The sequence below is a fragment of the Solea senegalensis genome, linkage group LG14 (genome assembly GCF_019176455.1).
Source record: "Solea senegalensis isolate Sse05_10M linkage group LG14, IFAPA_SoseM_1, whole genome shotgun sequence".
NCBI classification, from domain to species: Eukaryota; Metazoa; Chordata; class Actinopteri; order Pleuronectiformes; family Soleidae; genus Solea; species Solea senegalensis.
The window spans coordinates 616501-640624 of NC_058034.1; the positions used below are offsets into that span (position 1 = coordinate 616501).

At 39.6% G+C, this 24124-nt stretch overlaps 2 protein-coding genes across 4 annotated transcripts in view; one reads left to right on the plus strand and one right to left on the minus strand.

Moving 5' to 3' along the window:
- Positions 1-24124, plus strand: part of LOC122780425 (inactive N-acetylated-alpha-linked acidic dipeptidase-like protein 2) — a 351291-nt gene that overhangs the window by 52269 nt on the left and 274898 nt on the right. For all 3 annotated transcript variants that reach the window (XM_044043362.1, XM_044043361.1, XM_044043363.1), the window contains exon 2: positions 6619-6682. The gene's annotated coding sequence lies outside the window, so the exon portion shown is untranslated. The remainder of the gene's footprint in view (positions 1-6618; positions 6683-24124) is intronic.
- Positions 13088-15226, minus strand: LOC122780984 (intraflagellar transport protein 88 homolog). Its single transcript, XM_044044454.1, has one exon. It carries the CDS (start codon positions 15224-15226, stop codon positions 13088-13090), a length of 2139 nt encoding a protein of 712 aa, XP_043900389.1.

Genomic DNA, 24124 nt, shown 5'->3' on the forward strand with positions numbered 1-24124 from the left:
TTGTTTGGAAAAAAAAAACAATATGCAAAAAAGGTCCATTGTTTGTTTACTACGGAAGTGGAAGTGAAGTTTCTTCTTCTCCTTCTAAAAATTTTCAGACCGTCTACTCCTGCAGAGTCTATTACACATATAGGCCGACAGAGGCTTGTTGTGTGAATGGGGTAAAGTCTGTCGTCTCTGATTGTCTTGTTGAACATGTTTGCAGATGTCCATCGTAACTAAGATTTGCACCTCGTGGTGAAGCGCTGAACATTAATGCCTCTCTACCTGTTCGTAGGTCGCGCCCCAGCTGCAAAGGTTCACACCGCGGTGCCTTGCATGCGAAGCTGGGGTCACAGCTGAGGGGAAAAGTAATTCTGCCTTCTTAAGATGCTAAAAACTTTCTGAGATTTCACCTGCCTGAGTGTATGTGTGTGAGACAGAGACAGAGAGTGACATGTTTATGCTGCTCTTCTAAGCTAACTGTGACCGTGCCATTTATTCATTTATTTTTTTACTGATTTTCAATTAAAAAATGCAAATTTCAAAGGACAAACTTCTAAGCTTTACAGAGACAAATGCATTATTGTATGAATTATAACATACTGCTGATATTAAAGCAATAGAGCAACTGCATGTTGTTTAAAATCACTGGGATGTTTTTATATGATCACTCAGTAAAGCTCACACATCTCACCTTCTCACCGCCGATGGAGCGGAGTTGCGAGAGGAAGGCAGCACCTGGAAATGTGTTTCATCTTTATTTCATCACAATCCAGATCAAAGATGAAACCTCAGGCCCAAACTCTTCCTATCTTAATTGCATTTATTAAGAATAATTTGTGATATGAACGTGTTATGTATATGTTCCTCCCAGTACAGCACTTAAGGGTACAGTGTGTAAAAATGCACAGCATTTATTAGTGAAGTTTCATGCTGCAGGTGAATTTACCTCATCTCACTCTTCTCTTCCATGTGTGTTGGAAATTCTATGCAAAACTCAAAATATGCTTAGTTTGATCATTGTGGACATGACAACCAGCTCTTGAACATTCTGAGGTAATGATAAACAACAATTCATACAAACAGGTGATTGTACACACACACAAAAAAAAATATATATATACTGTATATATATTTTAATTAGATTTTTGTCCACATGCAAATAATTTAACCAGGGTTCACACACCTTGGTTGACATCCAATTTAATTCCAGGGATTTTCCAGGGATTTTCCAGGGACTTTCCAGGACCAATTTCCTCAATTTCATGGGCCAAATATGCTGACACAGCTTAAGATGGTGTCCACTTTTATTGATTTGCAGCACGTGAGATAGAGATCTTGGAATTTGCATTTCCTATAATTTCTCTCTTGCTGAAAGGAATACTTAATTACATTACATGTCATTTATTTATTTATTTGAATTAGGACAATGCATATTCATCAACATGTCAGCATAGAGCAACAACATAAGTATGCTGGAGTTAGCACAATAGCTAATATTCATCCATTGTCCTAAGGCAGGTTAGTACAGTAGACATGATACAAAAGAATACAATAAATCACAAGACATTACACGTTACAGGTAAACCATGGACACAGACCATAGACAAGTTACATGTAGGTTAAGATTAAAACTTTGGGGCCCAAGAGAAGCTGTGATTGCATGTCTGGTTAGTTTTCAACCATTCAGTTTCAGTGCATATTGAAACTTTGAAAACGTGTCACAGTTTCTGATATGGGCTGGTAGCCTGTTCCATGACTGTGTGCCTCTGACAGACCCCACCATTTGGCCAAGTGACTTGACTTACAATTGAATTGAGTACAATCAGCCAGGGGTGGAGTTGAACTTGCGACCATTGCAACCGTGATGTCTATCGCACACAGGGTACCGATACCGGTCATCTTTCCAAAAGTGATATATGCCTTTAACATTACTATGCAGAGCACATGAAACAGTAGATAGCGTCATAACAAGGACATTTACCTAAATATCAACTCACACAAAATTCAAAATTGCACATTCAATGGCCCATGACTATTTAGGGCAATTTTCAAAAACCTTTCAACATTTTCCCCCCGAAGGATTTCACAAAAGATTGTCTTTTTCCAAAATAACAAAATATAATAAATGCACTCTTTTACAGCTCATGCCAATGTTCTTCTTTGCTGGTTTATGTTTCAGGTTTATTTGGATAGAGATGTTTCTTTTATGCCCAGTATAAAGTTGTTGTTTTTTTCAAAGTATTTACTCAAACAAGCATAATTACTTTCAGTTTCTTCCACAGAACCCGACACTTAAATGTTGCCCAGGTTCAATATAGTTGCTGTTTGTGTGGTATTCTTTAAACTACCCATTCAAAACGCCTTCACAGAAATGTATCAGGACAAAACCCCAAACAACACTCAACCTTGTCTATAACCCAGTAAATACTGATACGTCATGTCATTTGTAGACTTGTTAATGTTCTGACATCAACACAATGCACTTTGAGAGTCTGAATGTCAACACTGTTGTTTCCCAGTTGTGTCGTATGCTTTGTCTACAACCATGTCTCCTCCTGTGTGTGTGTGTGTGTGTGTGTGTGGACATGTATGATGACTACCCACAGTGCATCTGCTTGGCTGCTCCATTTGATTGCTCCCTCTAGTAGCACTCTGGGAAATGCTAATGGAGGGCAGTTAACGTCAGATACGATTCACCTCCATCTGTATTCAACACACCATCAGCCCAGTGTTTGGATGGATTTAAAAAAAAAAAAAAGAAAAGAGTATGGTCAGATGTGGCAAAGAAAGTAGTGAACACCCATCGCTGTATCGACGCAGCCATCTTGATCACATCTCGGTGTGTGTGTACTTGTTTGTGTTCGATGTGTGTGTGTGTGCACAAGCCTTGTGTCTTTGTGACTCAGGCGTGCGCTGGTGTGTAAAGCACAAACATGGCTGTGTGAAGAAGGTGTGAAGCCCACAGTGAGTGTGGTACAACGTGTCCAATAGTTCATCCGTGGCTGTTGTGAATCACACACACACAATGATTTATGGCTCCAAATTCAGTCAATAAGAGCCATGGCCAAGATGAAGGACTTGGGCAGCAGTTCGTAGGACACACACACACACACACACACACCCTTACACACAGATTTGTGCAGCTATTCTTCTAAAGACACTGAATTGACTTCCATTTATTTGGAAGCCTTAATTATGACATATTATGCAAAATCAACTTTTTAACCATTTCAATACTTATATTTGGGACTCTGGAGGCCCTACCAGTCGCCAAAGTGTGGAAAAAGAATACTCAGTCATGTTTTCGTGGTCCCCTTAGTGTAAGTATAGGCGATAAAACACACAATTTTGAATTCCCTGCGCTTATGACGGCAGCATGAGCATTTCACCGTGAATGTTACCACACACCAGTAAGTTTACTTGGAGAGCTCCACCTTAGCTCCACCTTGTTCCTGCGAGAGTGCAGGCGAGGGAGGAAGAGCGGTATTATGTCAACATGGAGGGACAAGTGTGCGGAGGGACAGCACCGCTGATCGCCAGCTGCGAGCTGCCTGAACTGCCGCTGTATGTGATTGATCGCCAGCTCCGGAGCACAGACTCAGTCTGATACAGTCACATACAGCAGCAGTTTATGCAGCGGTCAGCGGTGGTTCAGTGGTGCTGTCCCTAAGTGTTTTTAACTGATTAACAGTTGGACAGTGTTCGGCTCGATCCTTATGTAGGACGTCTCTTCCTGTGACGGCACTCTCCAACCTGACTCCCCTAACTCACCGGGCATTACATCTTATGAGCCACTCGAACCAGACGTCTCCAAAGAAGCTGTAGCGTTGTTCTCTTCTTCTTTGGTAGGAATGCCAGATACTACATGACCCTGACGCGAGTAAACCACAGTGCGCAATATGCGACACACATTTCGGCGTATACCAGGGCCTTAAGTGTCGTCACATTCAACACACATTAAAAGAGAACCAGCTGACCAATCGAAGTAGATTGATGTTTTTAATGAAGAAGACAGAGTTAAATGATAGTGAACATTACAGCATTAACATATTTATATAAGGAGCCAAATAAAAGTGATGAACCTGTAAATGGCCAAAATATTGGAATGTAGAATTACCTGATCTACTTTCCTCATGTTAGCCTTAAAGTCTTTTCTCTTTTCCACACTAACCATTGCCTAATAAGCACAGCAGTATCTCTTACCCTGGAAATAAAATTAAGTCTTTTTCAAGACAACACAAGCTGTGCTTTCTCATAAAACAACAGTCAATTAGGCTTAAGAAGCCCACTCTTTTCCTGGGCCATAAAATAAAGGAAGTAACAAATAGAAAATTGGGGGGAAAAGGAAAAAAAACACTTTCACTCCTCATCTGCAGTCATTGGGGTTATTTCAGGGGCTTGTTGACATCTTTTTATAGTTTTCACTGCTAAATTCTGTGTGCTGCAGATTAACAGCCAGTTTGGCCTATGGCAGTAGTAGTCATGTTACATCTATATACACCTGATGTTTATTTAGACTGATAAAAAGATTTAAAAGGGAAAGAAATAAACATCTTGTAATATAAGATGAGCAATTTTATCCAAGTTATTTCTTCTACGTGGGTTGATGGTGGCTATGACATCAGGAGCATTCATTTATCAAACATAGGCATCTTGTACATTGTTTGAGCCTTGTCTCCATCAAGTGGAATGGTTCGGTTTGGTACAATATGGTACATATTTTTTACATTCCCATTGGGAATAGTACAAAAATAACCAGTTTCAACCATTCTATTTTTTGGTCCCTTGAGGTACAAGAGTGAAATGCTACGGTACAGTAAGTCAGCTGATTGGGTGGCAGAAAAACATCACTCCATTGCAATTGGTGTAAATATCCCATGGACGTTGAGGCAAACACCCACAGTACTCTCCTACAAAACTGGACGTGTTGTTGAGACAAACAGCCACACATTGAGCAGTTAAACAGAGCTGCTGGTTGTCCTTCATTGTTGTCTGTTGTGTAGCGTTTGATGTTGTTGCACCGATTCCCATCTCTGGGTGTTGCTTTATGAGTTATGCTAAGGACAGTTTAAAAATTCCACTTGAGCAGTATAGGAAACATAAAAAAAAAGTTTATTTATTAAAGCAATATGTCAAGGAGACTAGACCAGCTTACATTACTGAACCTGGTCTGACACATCTGGTGACCCACTGGATCCTTGGTCAGACTTGAGTCGGGTATCCACCATTCCAAAGTTACATCTTCTCATTCTTCAGGTTGACTATATCAATGATTGCACTTATAGTAGATACAGAGTAAATGTGATCACATAAAGCATAATCAAATTTCAAGAGGGAAGACTTTAATGTCCAGCACACACAACTCAAACTGTTCATGTGACATTTTTATAATGTAGAGTTCATTAGAATTGAATCCACTTGTTCCACTGGAGAATTTTGACATCATCTCTTTGATATTGTTTCTGCCTCCAGAGGAGTTCAGTCCCTGAGACATTATTGGAGCACAAATAAACTGTAAAAGCTCTCACTTCCTGTGGGTTTTTGTGATGGAAAGTGGCAAATATTACATTTTATCACATTGAAGTGCGATGAAAATGATTATAATTTGACTCACTGGTTGGAACATTTCTCTTGAGTGTGTTCGGGTAGAGCACAGACTCATCTGCTGCAGGAAAACATAAAACGCACAGACCATGACCGAACCCAAATAGTGTGTGGAAAGTGAATACTCTGATTTGGTGTATCGCAGAGAGTGCGTTGGCTGCTGACTCTGCGTTTTCCACAAACTGGGGTTATCTGTGCGGGTTAATAAATGGAGTTAAGCGAGAATGAATGGAGTTGAGTTGTGGATTCAGCACACAGGCCTTATCTTCACTGGAGTATGAAAGCAGCTATTAAACAATGCCTATGGTGAATAGGGAGGGACCTCTGGTGATTCACTTGTAAGATTACATTTCCTTTAATAGAGTGTCACAGAAAAAACATTTTTCCACACCTGTGTTTTCTGTTGTTAATATTTATCCTTGATTTTATCGCTTTTTTTCTTCCCCTATTGGTCCAGAAAAAAAATAAAGTGGATGTTGAATGCTTTATTTTATATGCATTAAGGCCAAGCCTCTGTGAGATATATATATATATATATTTATATATATATATATTTATATATATATATATATATATATATATATATATATATATATTAACCAGATATACTGTATATTTTTTTTACAATGTGCAATGTACAAAGGAATTTTCAAGGCTTTTACTTTCAACGGGTTACTTAAACTACTCGAGTTTGATAAGGGGGAGAACGAACAAACAAACAAACAAACAAACAAACATCTCAAGGTCAAGCACATCTATGGTTGTGATGGTATGAATGTGATGTCATTGCAAAACACCAAAGGTGCACCTTTGCTCTGTTGTGGAGGAAAAATCCCTCTACATTAATCACATTACCATTCATATAGTTACTGACCATCCACAGCACTGTGCATTTGCTACAGCATTGTAAAATGAATAATTTAACCACACAGCAGCTGCTAACCAAATGATTGCCTTAAGTGTTTTCTGTAATGTCACCCTCTGAATTTATGTCTTTTTGTGTGTGTGTGTCTGTGTTTTTACCCTCAGGGCCACCGTATTTGAATGACAAGAGTGTGACGACTCATATATTGTGACTGCATAAATCAGAAAGGTAGGTGTCTGTGGTGTTGTTTACCAAAAGTATCAATATCTGCCAGTTCCCACTACTAACCCAAAACTAACTTTTCCAAACATGGACGCAGTAGCATTAAAATAACAATAATTAGGTTTCAGATGCTTGGAAACAGTGGAGTTCATATGAAAAGTGAGTTTCTTTGCGAGTTCAACAGCCTGAACTCAATATACAGTTCAGGCATAGTCCCTACAGATCCCATAGTCTATAGATTCATCCATCCATCTACCTCCAACCTCTGTCACCTGACTTCCTTCTTTGTTCCCTCCACAATTGCAAAGTCACCTGGAGGTCACATAACAATAAAATGACCTTTGGACTTAATTTCTTTATAAGTGCAGGACAGTCTCCTCAGCTTTGTGTCTCTTTTTTACTGACACATTTGCAGGTTTTCTATCGATGCTGCAAAATACTTTTTTGTTTTTTATTTACCATGAGCACAAACATTTTAGTGTTTGCATTTTCTAACTTGTGTTTGGTCGCAGATGAAAATAACAAGAGGTACATTTCTTACAAACACGTTTGTTTTTTAAGTTGTTTAAAACCTAGACCGTTTGCATTTGTCCTGTCTTTGTAGCAGCCGTGTTGTTGCCATGTAACTGTCTCTAGCTCACGAGCAGGTTAATAGGTGTGAATCACGTCAGGTTATGTTTTAGCCTTCTTTAAAGGCAGAAATTAGATCTCAAACAGGTATTTATTCTTTTATGTGGAAAAAGTTATTCTGCAACTTAATCCACAAACAGTGGCATCATCTTTTGCTTTTCTTTGTTTTAAAATCCTTTATTTGATTGGAGAGTTGAATGTGGGAGGGGGAGAGAGAAGGGAGGTAGTCATGCAGTAAGACATATTTGAACTTAGGCCTCATCCTCCCTGGTCTTTCATTTCCATCCTAATTTACACACATACTTCACAAGACGTGATCATTTGCAAACAGTATGGCCGTTGGTTGTGTCACAGTGACTTCTACACAAACTGGACTCAGCACAAGGATTCTGATACCAGAGCATCTCCAGGTTTCACCAAGACAAATGTTAACATAACTACACAGAACTCGGAGTAATAAGTGCAGTGTTTCATTGAATTTATGCTGGTTTTGAACAAAGATTTGTCAGAAAACCTTTACTATCAAGCTAGTTCCTTTGTTGTGCGTACTGTGTGTGTATGTGTGTGTGTGTGCTGAAGTGTGAGCAGTGTTTGCTGTGGTCACTAACTGCAGGACTTGCGGGACGGGTCTTCAATGCTCCCGCTCCCGATGTGGAGCAATAATTGCTGATGTCGAGCATTTGCTGTTGACTTTTTACGGCCACTTTGTGCCTCTGCGACTTCCTGTCCAAAGCTGTAGCGTCCTCTTACTTAATGTGCAGTAGGCTTGAAACTGGTTTTCAACCAGCTTCAACCACTAAGGAAAATCACTATGTTCTAGCCAAGCATCGTTGAACCGCACTTCCCTTTTTTGTGCAAGTATTATGCTAATTCGAATCCTCATGTTGCCAGACTGGCTAATGTTGGGTGTGCGCTGATCAATTCTGACTAGGCTGCAATTAACATTTGTAGCTAAGGGTTCCACATTTGTTCCATTTTAATATTACTAATAATATTATCATACACTGCTTGGCCAATAAAAAAGTCACTCATTCACTGATTTTTTTCCATCCAGTGTTGCATTAATTTTTCAGTAAGAGCTTGTATTGATGATGGGAGAGTCGGACGACTGCGCAAAAACCTTCTCCAGCACATCCCAAGGTTTCTCAATGGGGTTAAGGTCTGGACCTGGCATTGTCATCTTGGAATATGCCCCTGCCATCAGGGAAGAAAGAATCCATTGATGGAATAATCTGGTCATTCACTATATTCAGGTAGTCAGCTGACCAACTGCAGCAGCCCCAGAGCATAGCACTGCCCCACAGGCTTGTACAGTAGGCACTAGGCATGATGGTGCATCACTTCATCTGCTTCTCTACTCTGCTGGTTGGTCCTTTTTGAATTTAAGACCTGGTAAAACTATATTCAGATTATTTCACAAATATGGCCTTGAATGAAGTTGAACATATATTTGTTTTTAACAGCAAGTGTTTGGCCACTCTCTATCAGCTCTCTGTAACTAGACATGTGAAAGTAGATCAGTTGAAAAGGTGATAGTTGTTTTGATCGTTGTGTTTCAATTATGCTTTCCATATGCTCAAATGTGACTGGTCACAACACAAAACAGAAAATGGAAAAAAAAATTGCAACTTAGCTTGTGGGTCCACTTGGCTCGTGCAACCGGAAACTTTAATAACACAACAGAGATAATTGGAAACTGAACTCCATGTTCAGTTGACGCAGCAGGCTGATTTCTTTTATAAAAAGCATGCTTTGTGCCGAACAGACCCTCGTCTGATAAGAGCAGCAGTGAGAGGGATCAATTAGCAGTCTGAAAAAAAGCAGCAGGGCGTTCTCTCCTCAGCACCATGCAGGAACAGTCCTTTCTGGTAATTGGCACACTGTCCTCCCACTGATATGATGACTAATCATGGTGTTTCTGGGAAGGAAACACTTATGTGTCGTTTCAAAGCGGGATCAGCACCACTTCAAATACAACTTGATAGTGAGTTTATGAGATATAGAGTTGAGAGAGAGAAAGACGTGGGTGGTGGAGAGGGATTGAGGAAAGGTAGAGAGATATATTGAGGGAGGGAGGATGTTCAGTGTGTAGCTCATTAACTCGAGATGTAATCTGTGGGAGGGAGTCAGATATTTTGCCATAGACAAATGAGGATAGATAGTGAGGTGGTGAATCTACGTTGCATGTGGACCGACTGAACTCTGCTGTCAGATCTTATGTAGTGTACCTAAGGTTATATACACTTGTATTGAAACCACTTAGTATTTTGCCTGTTCCATCTTGTTTCATTAAATCGTATTTGGAAGAGCCATGGTGTCCAAACTGTGGTACGTGCCATGCTTTATTGTGTGTTTGACTCTAACTGGGACTGTAATTCACAAAATGGACATCATGCTGTGTTGAAGAAGAGCTTAAAGTAGTGACTGCGACCATTAGGTGTTTACTGATGTTATAAATCAAGTAAAGAATGGGCTAATATCCTTTTACTCTGCATGGTGAACTTTATCATTTCCTGCCCACAAAGAAAATCACACTTGCATTGTTTCTTGTGATGTGTCACAAAGGAGTTAAGATTTCAATTCTAAAGTAAACTCATGTGCGTGTGGAGGAGGCATTGTCATTATATTGGATGGAGGATGTTGAAGATGGAGCTGCTGGGCAGTAAGACAAGAGGAAGACCACAGAAGTTTTATGGATGTTGTGAAGGAGGACATGAGGACAGATGTAACAGAACAGGAAATAAGGGAGAGGACAAGATGGAGGCAGATGATACTGTGACAAATCTTTAAGGGAGAAGCCGAAAGAAGAAGAATACAGAAAGTGTATGCATCTTAAATCAAGGCTGTGTGACGACCACACAAATGAAAACAACACTGCAGAGGTTAACGGCCGCAATGGCACATGGTGTTTATCATCAGACTAGTTCTGCCAGAAATGACATTACATTACATGTCATTTAGCAGACACTTTTATCCAAAGTGACTTAAGTACCACCTACCAGGGGTGGAGTTGAACTTGTGACCATGAAGTCTTTTGCATGCAGGGTACCGGTCTTAACCACTGGACACTCCACCCCAGAAATAACGGGAACTGTACAGCAGTGTTAATTTCATTAACTAAAAACTATGATGGAAAATGTTCATCTACAACAGATCAGAGAGAGAAGAATAATAAGAGATACAATCAAACTAATCTCTTTGTGAGATACAGAGGATAGGTTGATCCACCTGGATGTCAACACATGAGGAAAGCAGCCAAAAATGACGAGGTTAAGAAGAAAGAAGTGACAGCATATGGTTGAATTTATGTATGATTTAAGTACAATGAAGATAAAACCCATGGTAAACAAAAACAAACTGACTTTTAATGCACGTAAACACACTGAGTGCATGCTGCACTGTTAAACCACTCTCAGTAACTGCAGTGAAAAATATCTAACACTGCTAGACCTCATCTTAATCTCATGTGAGATTGAGTATGAGTGTGGAAATGGTGTATTCACCTCCCACTTTCAAGAGTCATGACTAACAGACAAAGAAAAATCCTCTTTACACATTTGGATAAACCTTCAGCCAAACAGTCCAATGATCCGGATGACGTATGCAGATGCTGGGTTCACCCAGGTTCGCCCCTACCTTAGAATATACTCCAAATATAAGCATTAAGTGGGTTAGGAGTGCATGGTGCCTCCATCCAACCACAGAGAGCAGCCGTATGGGACACACTATGTGATCTCCATGAGGTGACAGGACCCAGTGATTTAAACCTGCTGAAAGTGGATGGATCCACGCCCACCTTGAAAGTCATCTCAGGTCTGTGAGAGTCTAATTGCCCCAGGGGACACAGGATTGCATGTTAGCCATTCAAGTATCTCTCAAGTACTGCCTTTAATTCCCCCTCCATCGATGCCTTGTCTCCATTAGTTGTGACATTTACCACGCAAGTGAACTATATGGCAACTTCTCCACCTGTCACTGTCGTCCTCACCTGCTGCTGCTGCTGCTGCTGCTGCTGGTGCAGAGGTTTAGGTGAGGCTCTCTAATCATCTAAGCACATGGCCTTAAGGTAATGGTCACACATATGTAAAAACAGGGGATGCTGCTCTTTCGCCCTTCTGCAAACAATACAACAGTAATGATGAGGCTTGTGTCTCAGCAAGTTCAATCAACTTGCAGGTGGTCAGTTTTAACCACAAGTAGTCATTTTCCAACACTCACTTAAAATGGCTTCAAGAAAGGACCGCCCTGACTCTTTGTTTAAAACCTTTTCTGACACAAGACATCACATGGTAATTTAATTCTGCCTGTTTTCCTCTCTTACAGAATAATAGAAATCTTCCAGCAGTACAACAAGGTCACAGTAGAGATGACAAGTACAAAAACAAAATAGTCGTCTTATCCTAGAAAGTAGATTGGTGAATAAAAACGCGGTGGAGGAAAACACAAGCAAAACAAAAAGACTTTCTAAAATACTTGATAGCGTCATTATTTTTCATTATTCTTTTGTAGCATTTCTGAAAAATGACGGTCATGATATTGAAAGTAAGATTCTTGAGGGGGGAAAAAATTGCCTCGAGTGGCTCATGAGATCAATGAAATCATAAAAAATGAAGGAAATAAGATTTCTCCCTAGTGTCTCTAAAATTTAGTTTTGTGTCTCTGCAGGCACACACACACAAACAGGAAAAAAACAAACCAACAACACTTATTCTCATACACACAAAATCAAGCCCTTTTACACTTTGAAAGACACTTTTGCAGTTTGTGTTTAGGCACACACACACACACACAGTATGTATGTGTGTGTGTGTGTGTGTGTGTGCATGTTTTTGTGTTTATTCTGTTGTCTTGGTGGTTTGGAGGTAGTGGTGCACTCATTTTTTAATCTCTTGTCAGTTTCGTTCCACAGGCATCGTGTGGTTAAATGGAATCTATTTAGTTCTGTTCCATGTCACACACATGAACGCTCGCATGCACGTACATCATATCTCTTCTGCTCAGCACTGCACCACTTGGTGAATGGTCACAGTGTGTGGACGCAGAAGGAAGTCGACTGTGTCCTGTATTTTTTTGGCATCACAGTGACTGCGTTTCTTGCACAACTGGTGCTTACAAACTGCAGTGAGGCAAAGTCAACAGGTGATGAGGCATCGACAAGCAGCTTCTCTCATAATGACTTTAATCAGAATCAAGTATGGTTGCACATACTGTACATGATATTAGACTATGGTTTTCATTACTTGGTTTACTTAAACATTAAACAGACAGAAACAAGACAACAAAGCTAGTCACATAAGTTAAACAGTAAGCTAAACAATGGTACAGATGGATAAAATAAATTATTATTTTTTTATTACTACTACTACTACTACCAATGATAATAATAATGATAATTATTTGGGTTAAACCATGTGTTGTGCACATGCTTTGTGTAACACTTCCACAAGATATAATACAGTTGAAGCTAGCTCCTATGCTGTCGTTGTTTTTATTCCCAAGCTGCAAAATTATGGTTTCATGCTGTGTGGTAAGGTCAGTAGTGTTCCATTTATTGGAATACTCAAGTAACATCATGCAGATCGTGTGACAAATCAACTACACTCACAGTGGATTTGGTTGACAGTGTGAACATGTGGTAAAGCATAGGTGAACCCTATGGAAAACCTAGCAGCAGGTCCATGAGACTTCGCAGATAAAAGACGCATATATCATGTACTGCTTGTCCACGTCCATTGGTGATCAGGTGAAGCTGCTTGGTGAGGCAGAAGGTTGCAGCAGCAGCTACTCTGGAAGGAGGTCATCTCTCAGCTCTAAATCTGTGAAGGTGACATCTTCTGCACGCTTCTTGGCTCCCATCTTTGGTCTCCCCATCAGGCTGTTCTCAGTACTGCCCTTTAGCAATTCTCTGGTCTCCTTCATCTTCACCACCTTTTTTAGCGTGGTGGTGTATTCTCTGCCTTCCTTTAATTTCATGTCTGCACATAGCCTCACCAGGAAATGCAGACATTGTACATTCTGTGGAAACCTGTGGTGGATGTCTCTATATTTGTCCAATGCTTTTTGGTAGTTTCCACTTTTTCTGTAGCAGCTTGCCACCAAAAGCTGCCACTGCACATGCGTTGGTTCGATGAGAGAAGCTCTTTGAAAGTGCTGAATAGCTTTTTCAAAGAACTGATTCTTGTAGTAGTAGGTTCCAAGCCACTTGATCACATCAATGTTGGAAGGGAAACATCTGAAAGACTCATAGTAATATTGTAAAGCCTGGGGCATGTCCCCCTCATGATCATACAGCTCTCCCAGTTTGGCCAGCACTTTGGGGTCAGTGGGAGTTAGACTGATGACCTGCATCAACCACTTGATTGCCTCTTTGGGATTCTCAAGAAGTTCATAAAGGTGGGCCAGCTGGTACATAACTTGGGCATTGTTCCTCAGAATGGCATGAAGCTTCAGAAAGCAGTCCAGAGACTCCTCCAAACAATTCAGTTTCTTATTGGATAGACCCAGATTATAGAGGGCCTCAGTACTAGAGGAATCACTTCTCAATGCTTCTTTGTAGAATTCTGTGGCCTTTTTATACTCCTGCTTGACAAACTCTGTGTTGCCCTTGTTGACAAGCACTGTTGGGTTAGTGCTATCAGCATTCATGGCAGAATCAGAATATTGCTTAGCCTGTTCATAGTCAGTCTTCAGGAAATAAAGGGAAGAGAGGTTGGTGGCAGCTGCAATCTTCACGCTGCTGTCCTTCCTCACTAATGTTTTCAGGGTTTCAACTACCACATGTAGGTTAAAGTCCTTCTTTCTAAGAGAGTTAATGATCTTGGTGATCTCCAGATCATTGGCTGCCTCAGAATACTGAGAACTCTTCACCAAGTCCATACACCAGTCTAAACCAGTTGCTAAAGAAGTCTCAATAACTGGAGCAATGAGCTTAGCTGCAGTTATGATATACTTAAGAGCCAGGGCATTTACATTTCTCTCCATGTGGTGAAGTTTGTCTTTCTTAGTTCCCTCAATTGCTGTATTTGCACTGTTATCGTCATCAGATGGAATGAACTTATCTTTGTTAATGATGCCAAGAGGAACTGAAATGAGGTTCTGAAAGGCCTTCTTCATCCTCTCCGAGTCACCAATGGCGTAGAAGCATAGGACAAGGTTGAAGCCTGTCCTGATATTGGGGCTCTCAGTCATTATGTGTTCAAGTGACGTTATGGCACCTGAATATTGGCCTATGTGAACAAAGACCATGGCAATATTCTGCATGATCTTCATCCTCATAATCTTGTGATCATTGGAAATTGTATCTAGTGCCATTTGGTAGAACTTAATTGCTTTGGTATAGTTTTTCTTTTTGAAGTAGATATTTGCCATGTTGACTCTAAGAATTCCCCCATTAATAAACCTCTTGTCCTTCACAATGAGCTGGTAGGTGTTTAGAGCCTCTGTGTACATTTCATTGTTCTCGTACTGGTTGGCAAGATTGAGCAAAACTGAGCAGGTAAGGACTACGTTAATGTTCCAACTGCCTGACTCTTCCCTTAGATTTGCCAGCACTCTCTCGTTCCTCCCTGACTCTTTGGCTTTTTCAAGAGCCAGTTGTAAGTCTCCGGTACTCTTTGCCATACAGCTTTCTTCTATCAGGTCTTTCACTTTCTTTTCCAGGATTATGATCTCCTCAGTCATGTCCTCACTATTTGATTCTATTGAAGGGAAACGACTTCTGGACTGGCCTAGAAGATCAACGGATGATCCATAGGTCAGGGAGGACCTGTAACCAAGGGTTACAGCTCTAGCCTGCACAACTTCAGTCATAGGTCTGCCCATTGGGGAGGTTGTATGGTTCCAGGAACCCAGTGAAGAAGCTAAAGGCCTAGCTTCAATACCAGGGCCAGGGAATTCAAAAGTTATTTTGTTGCTGCTCATGACCGATGACTGATGAGTCTCTTACTCTTTTGACACTTGTTGCACTTGTCCAAAGTGAAAATGATTTGCTCCTGTACTTACAATATTCAGCATCCAGTAAAAGAGAGATGAAACAGGATGGACACCGAGAAAGTCAATGATGCAGCAGTATACCTGTTAAGTGTCCTTTCCCATACTCAAACAAAGGATCAACAGCTGAGGACTGAACCATTTGCTCATCTGTGCCTTGGTCAGTTGCTTGGAAGGCAGCTATAGAAAAGCATTTGGTCTTGCCTCGAGATCAAAGGGTCGTGACATGAAAGACACATGCTTCACCTTTGGTGTTTCTTTGGCGTAAAATAAGAACAATTACCATAAACACCAACCAAACAACCAAGGGGAGATACGTAGCTAATGCATGATTAAATGCAGAAGAAGGCAGTAAAATAACATCCTCCATGATATCACCAGAAGAAAAAACTTGTTCTTCTTTGGGGTGTAATGGCAGCTAACATCCATGATGTTGCATTAATTAAACGCCTCCACTACCCAGTCCATATGCGATCCCAGCCAACAAAGTATTGATGTGACTTGCTGTGCCGAGGCTTCAGAGTGCGGGTCTGTAATATTTCAGCCACATAATATACACATACATGCACTTATTATAACAAGTACAGTATCAAGTACTCGCTCACCTCCATTTTCTATCCAAACAATGTCATAATCGACACGTGTGTTGTAAAAACTAATTTGAATGCTGCAAATCATCATCCATATGAATCTTAAATAAAACCAAAACTGTCTGCATTGTTAAATACCGTATTTTTGTGTAGTTTTGGTTAAGCCATTCCTGGAGCGTTACTCACATTTGTGTCCACTGTCATTTCACTCGCCAATCTGATATCTTATTTATCATTAAGCCTGTTGCTTTTGTTGTGCATCTGCTTGATTTGAGCTGATTCTTCATTAAAGATTTAATGTTATGTAGAAGTAGGAACAGATAAGTAGAGTTTCCAATTTACTGTTAATTGTTTGTGTTAAATGCTCTACAACTGCAAATTACAAATAAATAATCCTATTAAACCAGAGCCAAATGAAAAACTGTTTGTTTGGACTTTTTTTAACCTTTTAAAATGCCGATAATGACTCTGAAATGATTAATGTTTGCAATTTATCTGCTGTTTGTCACAAAATGGCTTTCTGCTCCATACAGAAAGACATCTGTGGCAATGAAAGGAAAAAATAAAATGGTTTAAATTGGAAATTTCCATTGAGAGAATTGAGTGTCCCAGAGCTGAAAGCAATTCACAGAAACCCAACACAGTCTCTCCGGCTTCTTGAACTCTGATTAAATATGATTTTCAGAGAAATCACTCTCTATCCACAGATGCTTGTACTCAAAAAGTAGCCAATTAGCTATGGCTACCAGTTAGGCCGAAGGGTTGTAGGGCAGTTTGGCAGCTTAAGTCACCTTACCATTAAAAAAGGCACACAACAGGAATCCTATTGTAATTATGGTCACAATGTTTAAGCTTATAATAACAGATTTGAGCTGAGTGTAATGTTTTTTGTGCCACTGTGGTAAACCAGTTTCAGGCTGCATATATGGCTCACTGCCTCACTGTCATTTTCATCATATCATTTCAAATGGTCTCACAAAGCTGCTCTTTGGGCATTTGGTTCCCTGTGAAATCCAGTGCCCAGAGTGAGAGGATATTATTCATACATGGTAAAAGTGCAAATAAAATATCTCAATATACTCTCACCTGCCACTTTATAACATACAGAGGACACCTCATGAAAGCAAAGTGGCCCCAGGTGTGCAAATGTAGCCATCTGGTTAAAGGTTTGACATGTGTGTTTGCAAATGTTTTTCTGCATACCTTTGTAACAAGGTTATTTATTTGCATTACATTCTGTCTTTTGAACCAGCTTGACCATTCTGTAAATCCTAGATGCTTATAGGTGAAGCTCATCGCCAGGGTTTAAGTCAGAAAAAACACCTTCTACATTCTGATGCTCATTTTGAAATTCAGCCGTCTCAATCACATATCCATGCCTAAATGCATGTAGTTGCTGCAATGTGCTTGACAGAGTAGATATTTTAGCTTTATTAATTCAATTGCACCATGCAAGGTACCAATAGGTGGGTGCGCTTTCAGTACATGAAAGCGAGGAGGTGAAAATAATTTACACAGAAAAAGGAAAGACCCAATTGAAGCATTTATTTTCTTTGAGAAAATGAGAATGCTTTGAACCTTCCTTGCAATCCCAGTTGGCTACCCCTCCACAGTCCAGTGAACTCATCAGTTTCACTATGATGCAACACTTCATATCTGTTGAAATTCAGTAAGAGCAACAGGAAAGGCCTTTAACCACACCCACAATGCAGTGTGTGCTTGGTACATGAATTACTATAGCATCATTAACTTGAAAAAAAAACACAAAAAACAGGCCAGTTTTCTTTTTGTCATTCATTATTCTGTTTTTTGTTTTGTTTTTTTTCTTATAGGTTTTGTTTTTCAGTTCCATGTTGGAATGTTCTTTTGAGCTAACATGCAACCGAGGACACAAAATACAGTGCTATTTTAAAATAAGTCCTGGATAATAACCGTTGTGTCTCCTTTCAAATACAACTTCTTAATTGGTCTTTCTGTAATTCCACAAAAAACAACTCAGGGATTCTACTGCCCAGGAACCAGGTTATAAGCAGATATGTATTTACAAAGTGAATGCCTCGATTTTCAGGTGAGGCCTTAAATGAAACAAAGAGAAAAATAATAATTCGGGCTCTTTCTTGGAACCCTGTCTGTGCACATTAAAGAAAGAAATTCTGTCTGAACCCACCAAAAAAAAACTTACAAGACCTTTCAGGCATTCACTTCTTTGTGCTTCAGCTAGAACTTAGTCGATTGCTGTCATATAAATCAGTGGTAGAGCGATAAGGTTGTGGGTTTGATTACCACTAGTCCTGCTGACAGCTGTGCCAGCAACACGTGATGGGTATGAAAAGATGTGTGATAGAAAATGTGCTGTATGATTGGGGGGATGGCAAGAAATGGTATTAGTAAAGCCACTTTGAGTGGTCAGAAAAGCACTATATAAATACAGACCTGTGATGCTGTGACTTGGCATCTCAACATCACGCCATCGCATGATATGCTTCGGTGTTAGTGACCCAGACCCTCAGGGTTTACCGCTGTATCACCGTCATGGCCATCGTTGATATTGCGGGGTGAGTGCACGCACCAGCATCAAATCCAAGCTGTTTAGAATGGCATACTCTACATTGCACTGTCCAATTTGATTGTCTATTATTTTTCACTTATTATATGTTTGTATTTCATGTGAGGTGACCTTGAGTGTTTAGAAAGGTGTCGACAAATAAAATGTAGTATTATTATTATAATTATTAGTGTTGGCATATTTACGGTGTTGAATTTAAACAGTATTGTGCTCCTTGTGATATATAGACGACATGTATCGCTAATTTCCTGCATGAGCAAACAGGAAATAAATAAATGGCGTTGCGTTGCACAGCTTGCACAATGGTTGCGACCAATTGGTCTAAATTAGTGTTTTGAGTTGATGTAACTTTTTATTGGGGCAATGAGGGTATTTACTGTGGTGGATATTTCTGTGTATTTGTGTGATTTATTAGGACTTGTGTTGCATGTATAACAACTTTTCACTCTAGGCCTCAAATCTCAGATATGTGAGATATTAGTTGTAGTGTTGTTTATGCTATTGTTTTGCTTTTGATTCTCACAATTACTTTTTTTACAGATTTAGTAATTATGTTCGATTTTTTGAAGGGTTAAATTTTGGTGTCTTGCTTGGAGAAAATAAAAGAACCTCCTGTTATTTTAATTATAGAAAACCCATCGGTTATCACACACAACCTGCATGGCCAAACTGAGCTCCGGAAATATGAACATTATGTCCAACGCAGGTCCAACCTTTGGGATACTGTCTGGATGGAATGGTCCTACTGGGACTGGATGGTTCAGCTCATTTGTGCAACTTTGAGTGGACATACAGCAGTCCACGTTCCTGTTGCTTGTGTTGCCTCCAGCATGAATCCGCAGCAATCTGAGTGACGTTTTCACATTAATAGAAGGTTTTATTTTATTGTTGTTGTTTTTTGAGGGATTTTACCATATATAATCAATCAAATACTTTGACTTTAAGTCAGTGCATATATATTTAATGTATACTTTCCTTTCACTACTTTCCCAACTCCCCACTCTTGGCATTTATGTTGAGTTGCCAGCTTGGACTTGGAGTTTGACCTTTTTCATGAGACCACCACTGCTGATAGAATGGCTTTGGCTGTCATGGCTCCTATTAACCTGCAGTTCCTGTTTTCACAGGGCTATGGCTCTGTTATGTCAAGATAAAGTAAAAGATCATTCAAGGCCTCACACAGGCCCCCGTGCTTCTCTCTAATCAAACAAGCTCCTGAGGTTCAAACAGTGAACTCAAACAAATATGCAGGAGATTAGAGGAAGGAGAAATAAAGATGGGGAGAGGTTACTATAGACGCCACGACTGAAGGACGGTTAAGCAGAAGAATAAAAGCATCTTAGCCGCTGTGTTAATATGCTCAGCAAAGCAGGTTTGAGTCACTGAAATCTTCATTAATTTGTTGTCGGGTAGATCCTCTTCCCTTCTGCCAAGCTCGACATGTAGGGTTGTTTTCTTTTTTCTTCTGACATTTCACATGAATTGCTCAGCTTAGAACAGCGAGGTTTGACAAGATGAAGAAATAGACTTGAGTTGGGCACCGAACCGGCATGAAATGTGAAATGTGTGATGTGGATTACTCTAACACTTGCTAAAACCTTACATTAGCATGTAATCGTATTATTGTCAAGGAACTGAAATGGCAGCTCACTTGGAGTGTAATTCTTTTTATGTATGCTGAAAATAACAAAATGTGCTTCTATGTTCCAGTTAAATGTAAAGTCATTTCCCCCTTTTCTATATCTCCCTTATCTACTGCAAGTTTACTCAAGTGAGATATTTGATTGTTTTGTCACTTAAACAACACAGGACTTGTATTTTGTCAATATATAAAACAGAATATTTTTCCATGTTGTTTGTAGCACTGTTCACTGTGAACGTGTGACACACAAAACCTGCAGTTTGTCCCTTTTTAACTACAGAAATGGCTCCATACCAATTATTTGTGACACTAATGCTACTTCCATCAGTCTTTCAACCTTCTAAACAAATAAACCATAATAACACATTTGTATCAGCCCATTTACCACTTACCCATAAATTAGTTTTTTAAAAAAGACAGAGGGAAGAAAATCCAAATGTGAACATGAGCAGCGAGAGGACTGAACTGCTCACATGTTATGATACAGTTTTACAGCATTACAGCGTGGTTTGGATGCATTTAAAGCTTTTTATGATAAGCAAGATTCCAAAAAAGCAAAAACTAAAACCAAACCGTCCCTTATTGTTTGCAAATTGTGCCTCCAGGTCCAAACATATACCAGGGTTCTACAAATAAATGTGCTTTTGGACCAATCATTCTCTACACAATTAAATACCAGGCTAAAACATCATATCTTTTCCACAATACTTTGTTCTAGTCTAAACTATTCAATATTGTACAAACACGTCACATTTAAGAGATGGGTTGGTTTAAAAAGACTGACTGTTACTAGTGTCTTTAAACTGCACTTTCTCTCAATTTATCGTTTTTCAGAATAAAAGCTCTGAATTTTGCATGACTTTGTAGTTTTTGTGCAGAAAAACAAATAATATATATATATTATAAATCCATCCACCTGGCCGGACAATAATAATGCTAGTGTGCCGCACACTTTTAGTATAATATGAAACTTTAAGACTCAAATCATAGTCATGAGGGAATGAACAAAAAGTAATGGGAAAACTTATTTTTTTTTTTCCTTCTAAATCTACTCGATGACCTTTCACTTGGAATAAAAATCTCCTTTTCTAACTCACACGAAGATAACGGTGTGTGAATTATATTTTCTTATAACCTCATCAGCATATGTGGCTAATATGTTGGTAATTTGTAGGTAATGCAGTTGACCCCTCTTTTGCTATATTGTGAGTCCTGTTAATGTACGTATATGAAATGTTTTAAATACCAGCCTAATTCAGTAAAATATGTAAAATGGAAAATAACCGATAAGGAACAAGGTTACCCCAGCAACCCAGCACTGGGAAAAAGTAAAAGCTAGATCACTGACTTTAATTGCAAACATAATTTGGTTTCAGGGCTTTTGAGTGCTTTTCCTATGTCTGTCTCTGTGCTCATTAATGGGTAAGATTCACCTCCGCTCATTTGTATGCTTGTACACCTCTGCGCAGCATAATTGAAGCACCAGAATGATTTTCTTTTTTCTGTGTATTTCACGGGAGTTTTGAAATGGTTTTGAACTAGCAAATGATTTAAACTGCTCATCGACACACTCACACGGAGCAATCACCAGCACATGCTGGCTGTATTTATTCCTGTTAATGTTAATAATAATAATAATAATAATAATAACACATTGGTGATAAAAGGCAACATTCTTGATTCTTCTTCCTCGTTTGTCACTCATCTGTTGTATTAGAGCTGTATCTCCAGCCCTCCTCCCCTGATTTCCTCCTCCACCAAAGCCATTCATCTTTGTCCTTCATCGTTCACTCTTCTGTCTTTTATCCGATATCAGCGTCTTCCTGTCTTCTCGTCAGAAGGGTTGCTGGTTTGAGTCCCCACCAGGTTAAGGGCCGGGATACCCCATTGCTCATTGTTAATTACACATTCTAATGGCACTTTTCTGTTTATACAGTTCTACTTGGCGCAGATTGACTCTACTCCAGGGATAGTACCTGGTGCTTCTTTTGGTACCTGTGTGGTGAGGTCGATGAGCTGAGTCGAAAGTCAACAGACTGCTGGCCACTGATTGGTCAGAGAGTGTCATCACTCAATAATAGAGAGGGAGAAACCTTCTACCTCTGCTTATACACATAACCTATGGCTGGATGATAAAAAAATCACATGTTGGCTGAACCGTGGTATATCTTAGGTATAGATCCTGATTTTAGGAGGCATGTGGCCCCGCTGTGGCGCCCCCTAAAGGGAGAAGCTGAAAGAAAGAAGAAGATTGATCCTAGTGTTGAAGTACAGTCTGACTGTAGATGTGTCCGTTGTCAGTGTGTCTGTGTGTGAGGAAGAGTCGAGTAAATCAAAGTGATAGTTAAACTGCTTTGATATGCAGCAGCACAATGCTCACTACCACTCCACACTCCAATCACCCTAATAAACTGGATATACCCTTCAGCCTTATAGCCTCAACTCAGACTTCAGGTGGTCATGTGACCAACTCTGTGAGATGACTTATAGCTTCAGGTGAAAAGCACGTTGAGTTGTTTCCGTCTTTTAGAAAATGTGAAATTGTTGCACACAATTTCAAGCATTCAAGCATCAAGCAACTTGAAGAGGTCACTTCCTGTGCATTTAAAATGAGAACTTATTGATCTTGTCAATTATTGGCTTCTAAGTAGCTTAGTTGGTTAGGAACTTATTCTATTGGATGATAATAGGATGTTACATTTAAATATGACACACGCCAATGAGAGTTTGAGCTGTAAATTAAATTATGCAGCTGTGATAAAACACACCATAAAGACTACATTTTTGGAAAGTAAATAAAGGAGTTCCTTAAACCTGAGTAACTTAACGTCTATTTGGGTGAAGCAGGTTTAATCTGTTGTCTGATCATGGAATATTCAGTTTCTGTTGCCCTCAGACATCCGGCTGTCCTCTCGTCAGCCAGTGAGGGCATAAATGAAAAAGCCAAACAGAGAAAAGATTACCTCAAAAAAAGTATTTTTAGTATTTAGAAAGTACAAAAATACACATTAGATTACAGTACATTATTTTGATACATGATGTGGCTGCTGTATTTTGTAGTTTATTTGTGATACATTTATTAGATTGTGGTTTTAATACATTTTGCTGTATTTTTGCCAACATGTGACTGATACCGACTTCTAAGTTTTTGAGCATAATTTGCACACATGTCTCCTTTGGCAATAAAACAGAAAGAAAAAGCAGAAGCTCATTCGTCAGGTTCTAATGACCTGATCATTACACCATCCATCTCTCCATTTCATGCTGCTCATCTGGCTCACTGTGGTGGCACTCGAGCGGATATCATTTTCTTCAGCCTTGTCACCCTCATTTCTAGGCCAGACTGGGTGTTTAATCCTTACAGCATGTTCTAGTCCCTTCTGAAGAACACACCACAGAAGACACATGGCGCCATAATAGACTGAATCAATCCAACTGGCTCCTTTTTAAATGAAGAGGCTGAGTGTTTGAGCTTGTATCTCATGCCTATGATGTTCAAGTGGCAGTTATTGTCTCCGAGTATCCAACACATGTCGCCTCCTAAAAATATCAAGCATTTTGTGTGTCTCAAGTGTTAGTTGCTTGCAGCTCCAGTGCCACAGGGAAATGAAGAAATTGAGTCTTTAGTGGAGACGTGTATATACAACTGATTCATCGGACATCCAATAGGAGCCGTTTGTCCTTTGAACTGCCCAGTGGTTGGTCAAAAGCTCTAATCACCATCTAGATTTCCACAGGACTGGAGACAAGAGGAGGAGCAGATCACTTGATTAATATTATGCTGAAAGGTTATTACAAATAAAAACTACAGAAAGATAACTCAAAAGAGGGTTTTAACACAATTTAACTTAGCAAATTGTTTTGTAACTACTGGACCGTCACGTGTAGTAAGTGATATCAACATCACACTGGTAGCCCAAAGCTATTTCCTGTATGTGCCAAAATAAAGTTGACCAATATTAAAATCACAAAAACAAAAAATTCAAATCAGTATATTTGTCTAAAATAGTCACCACTTCTACGGCTACAGT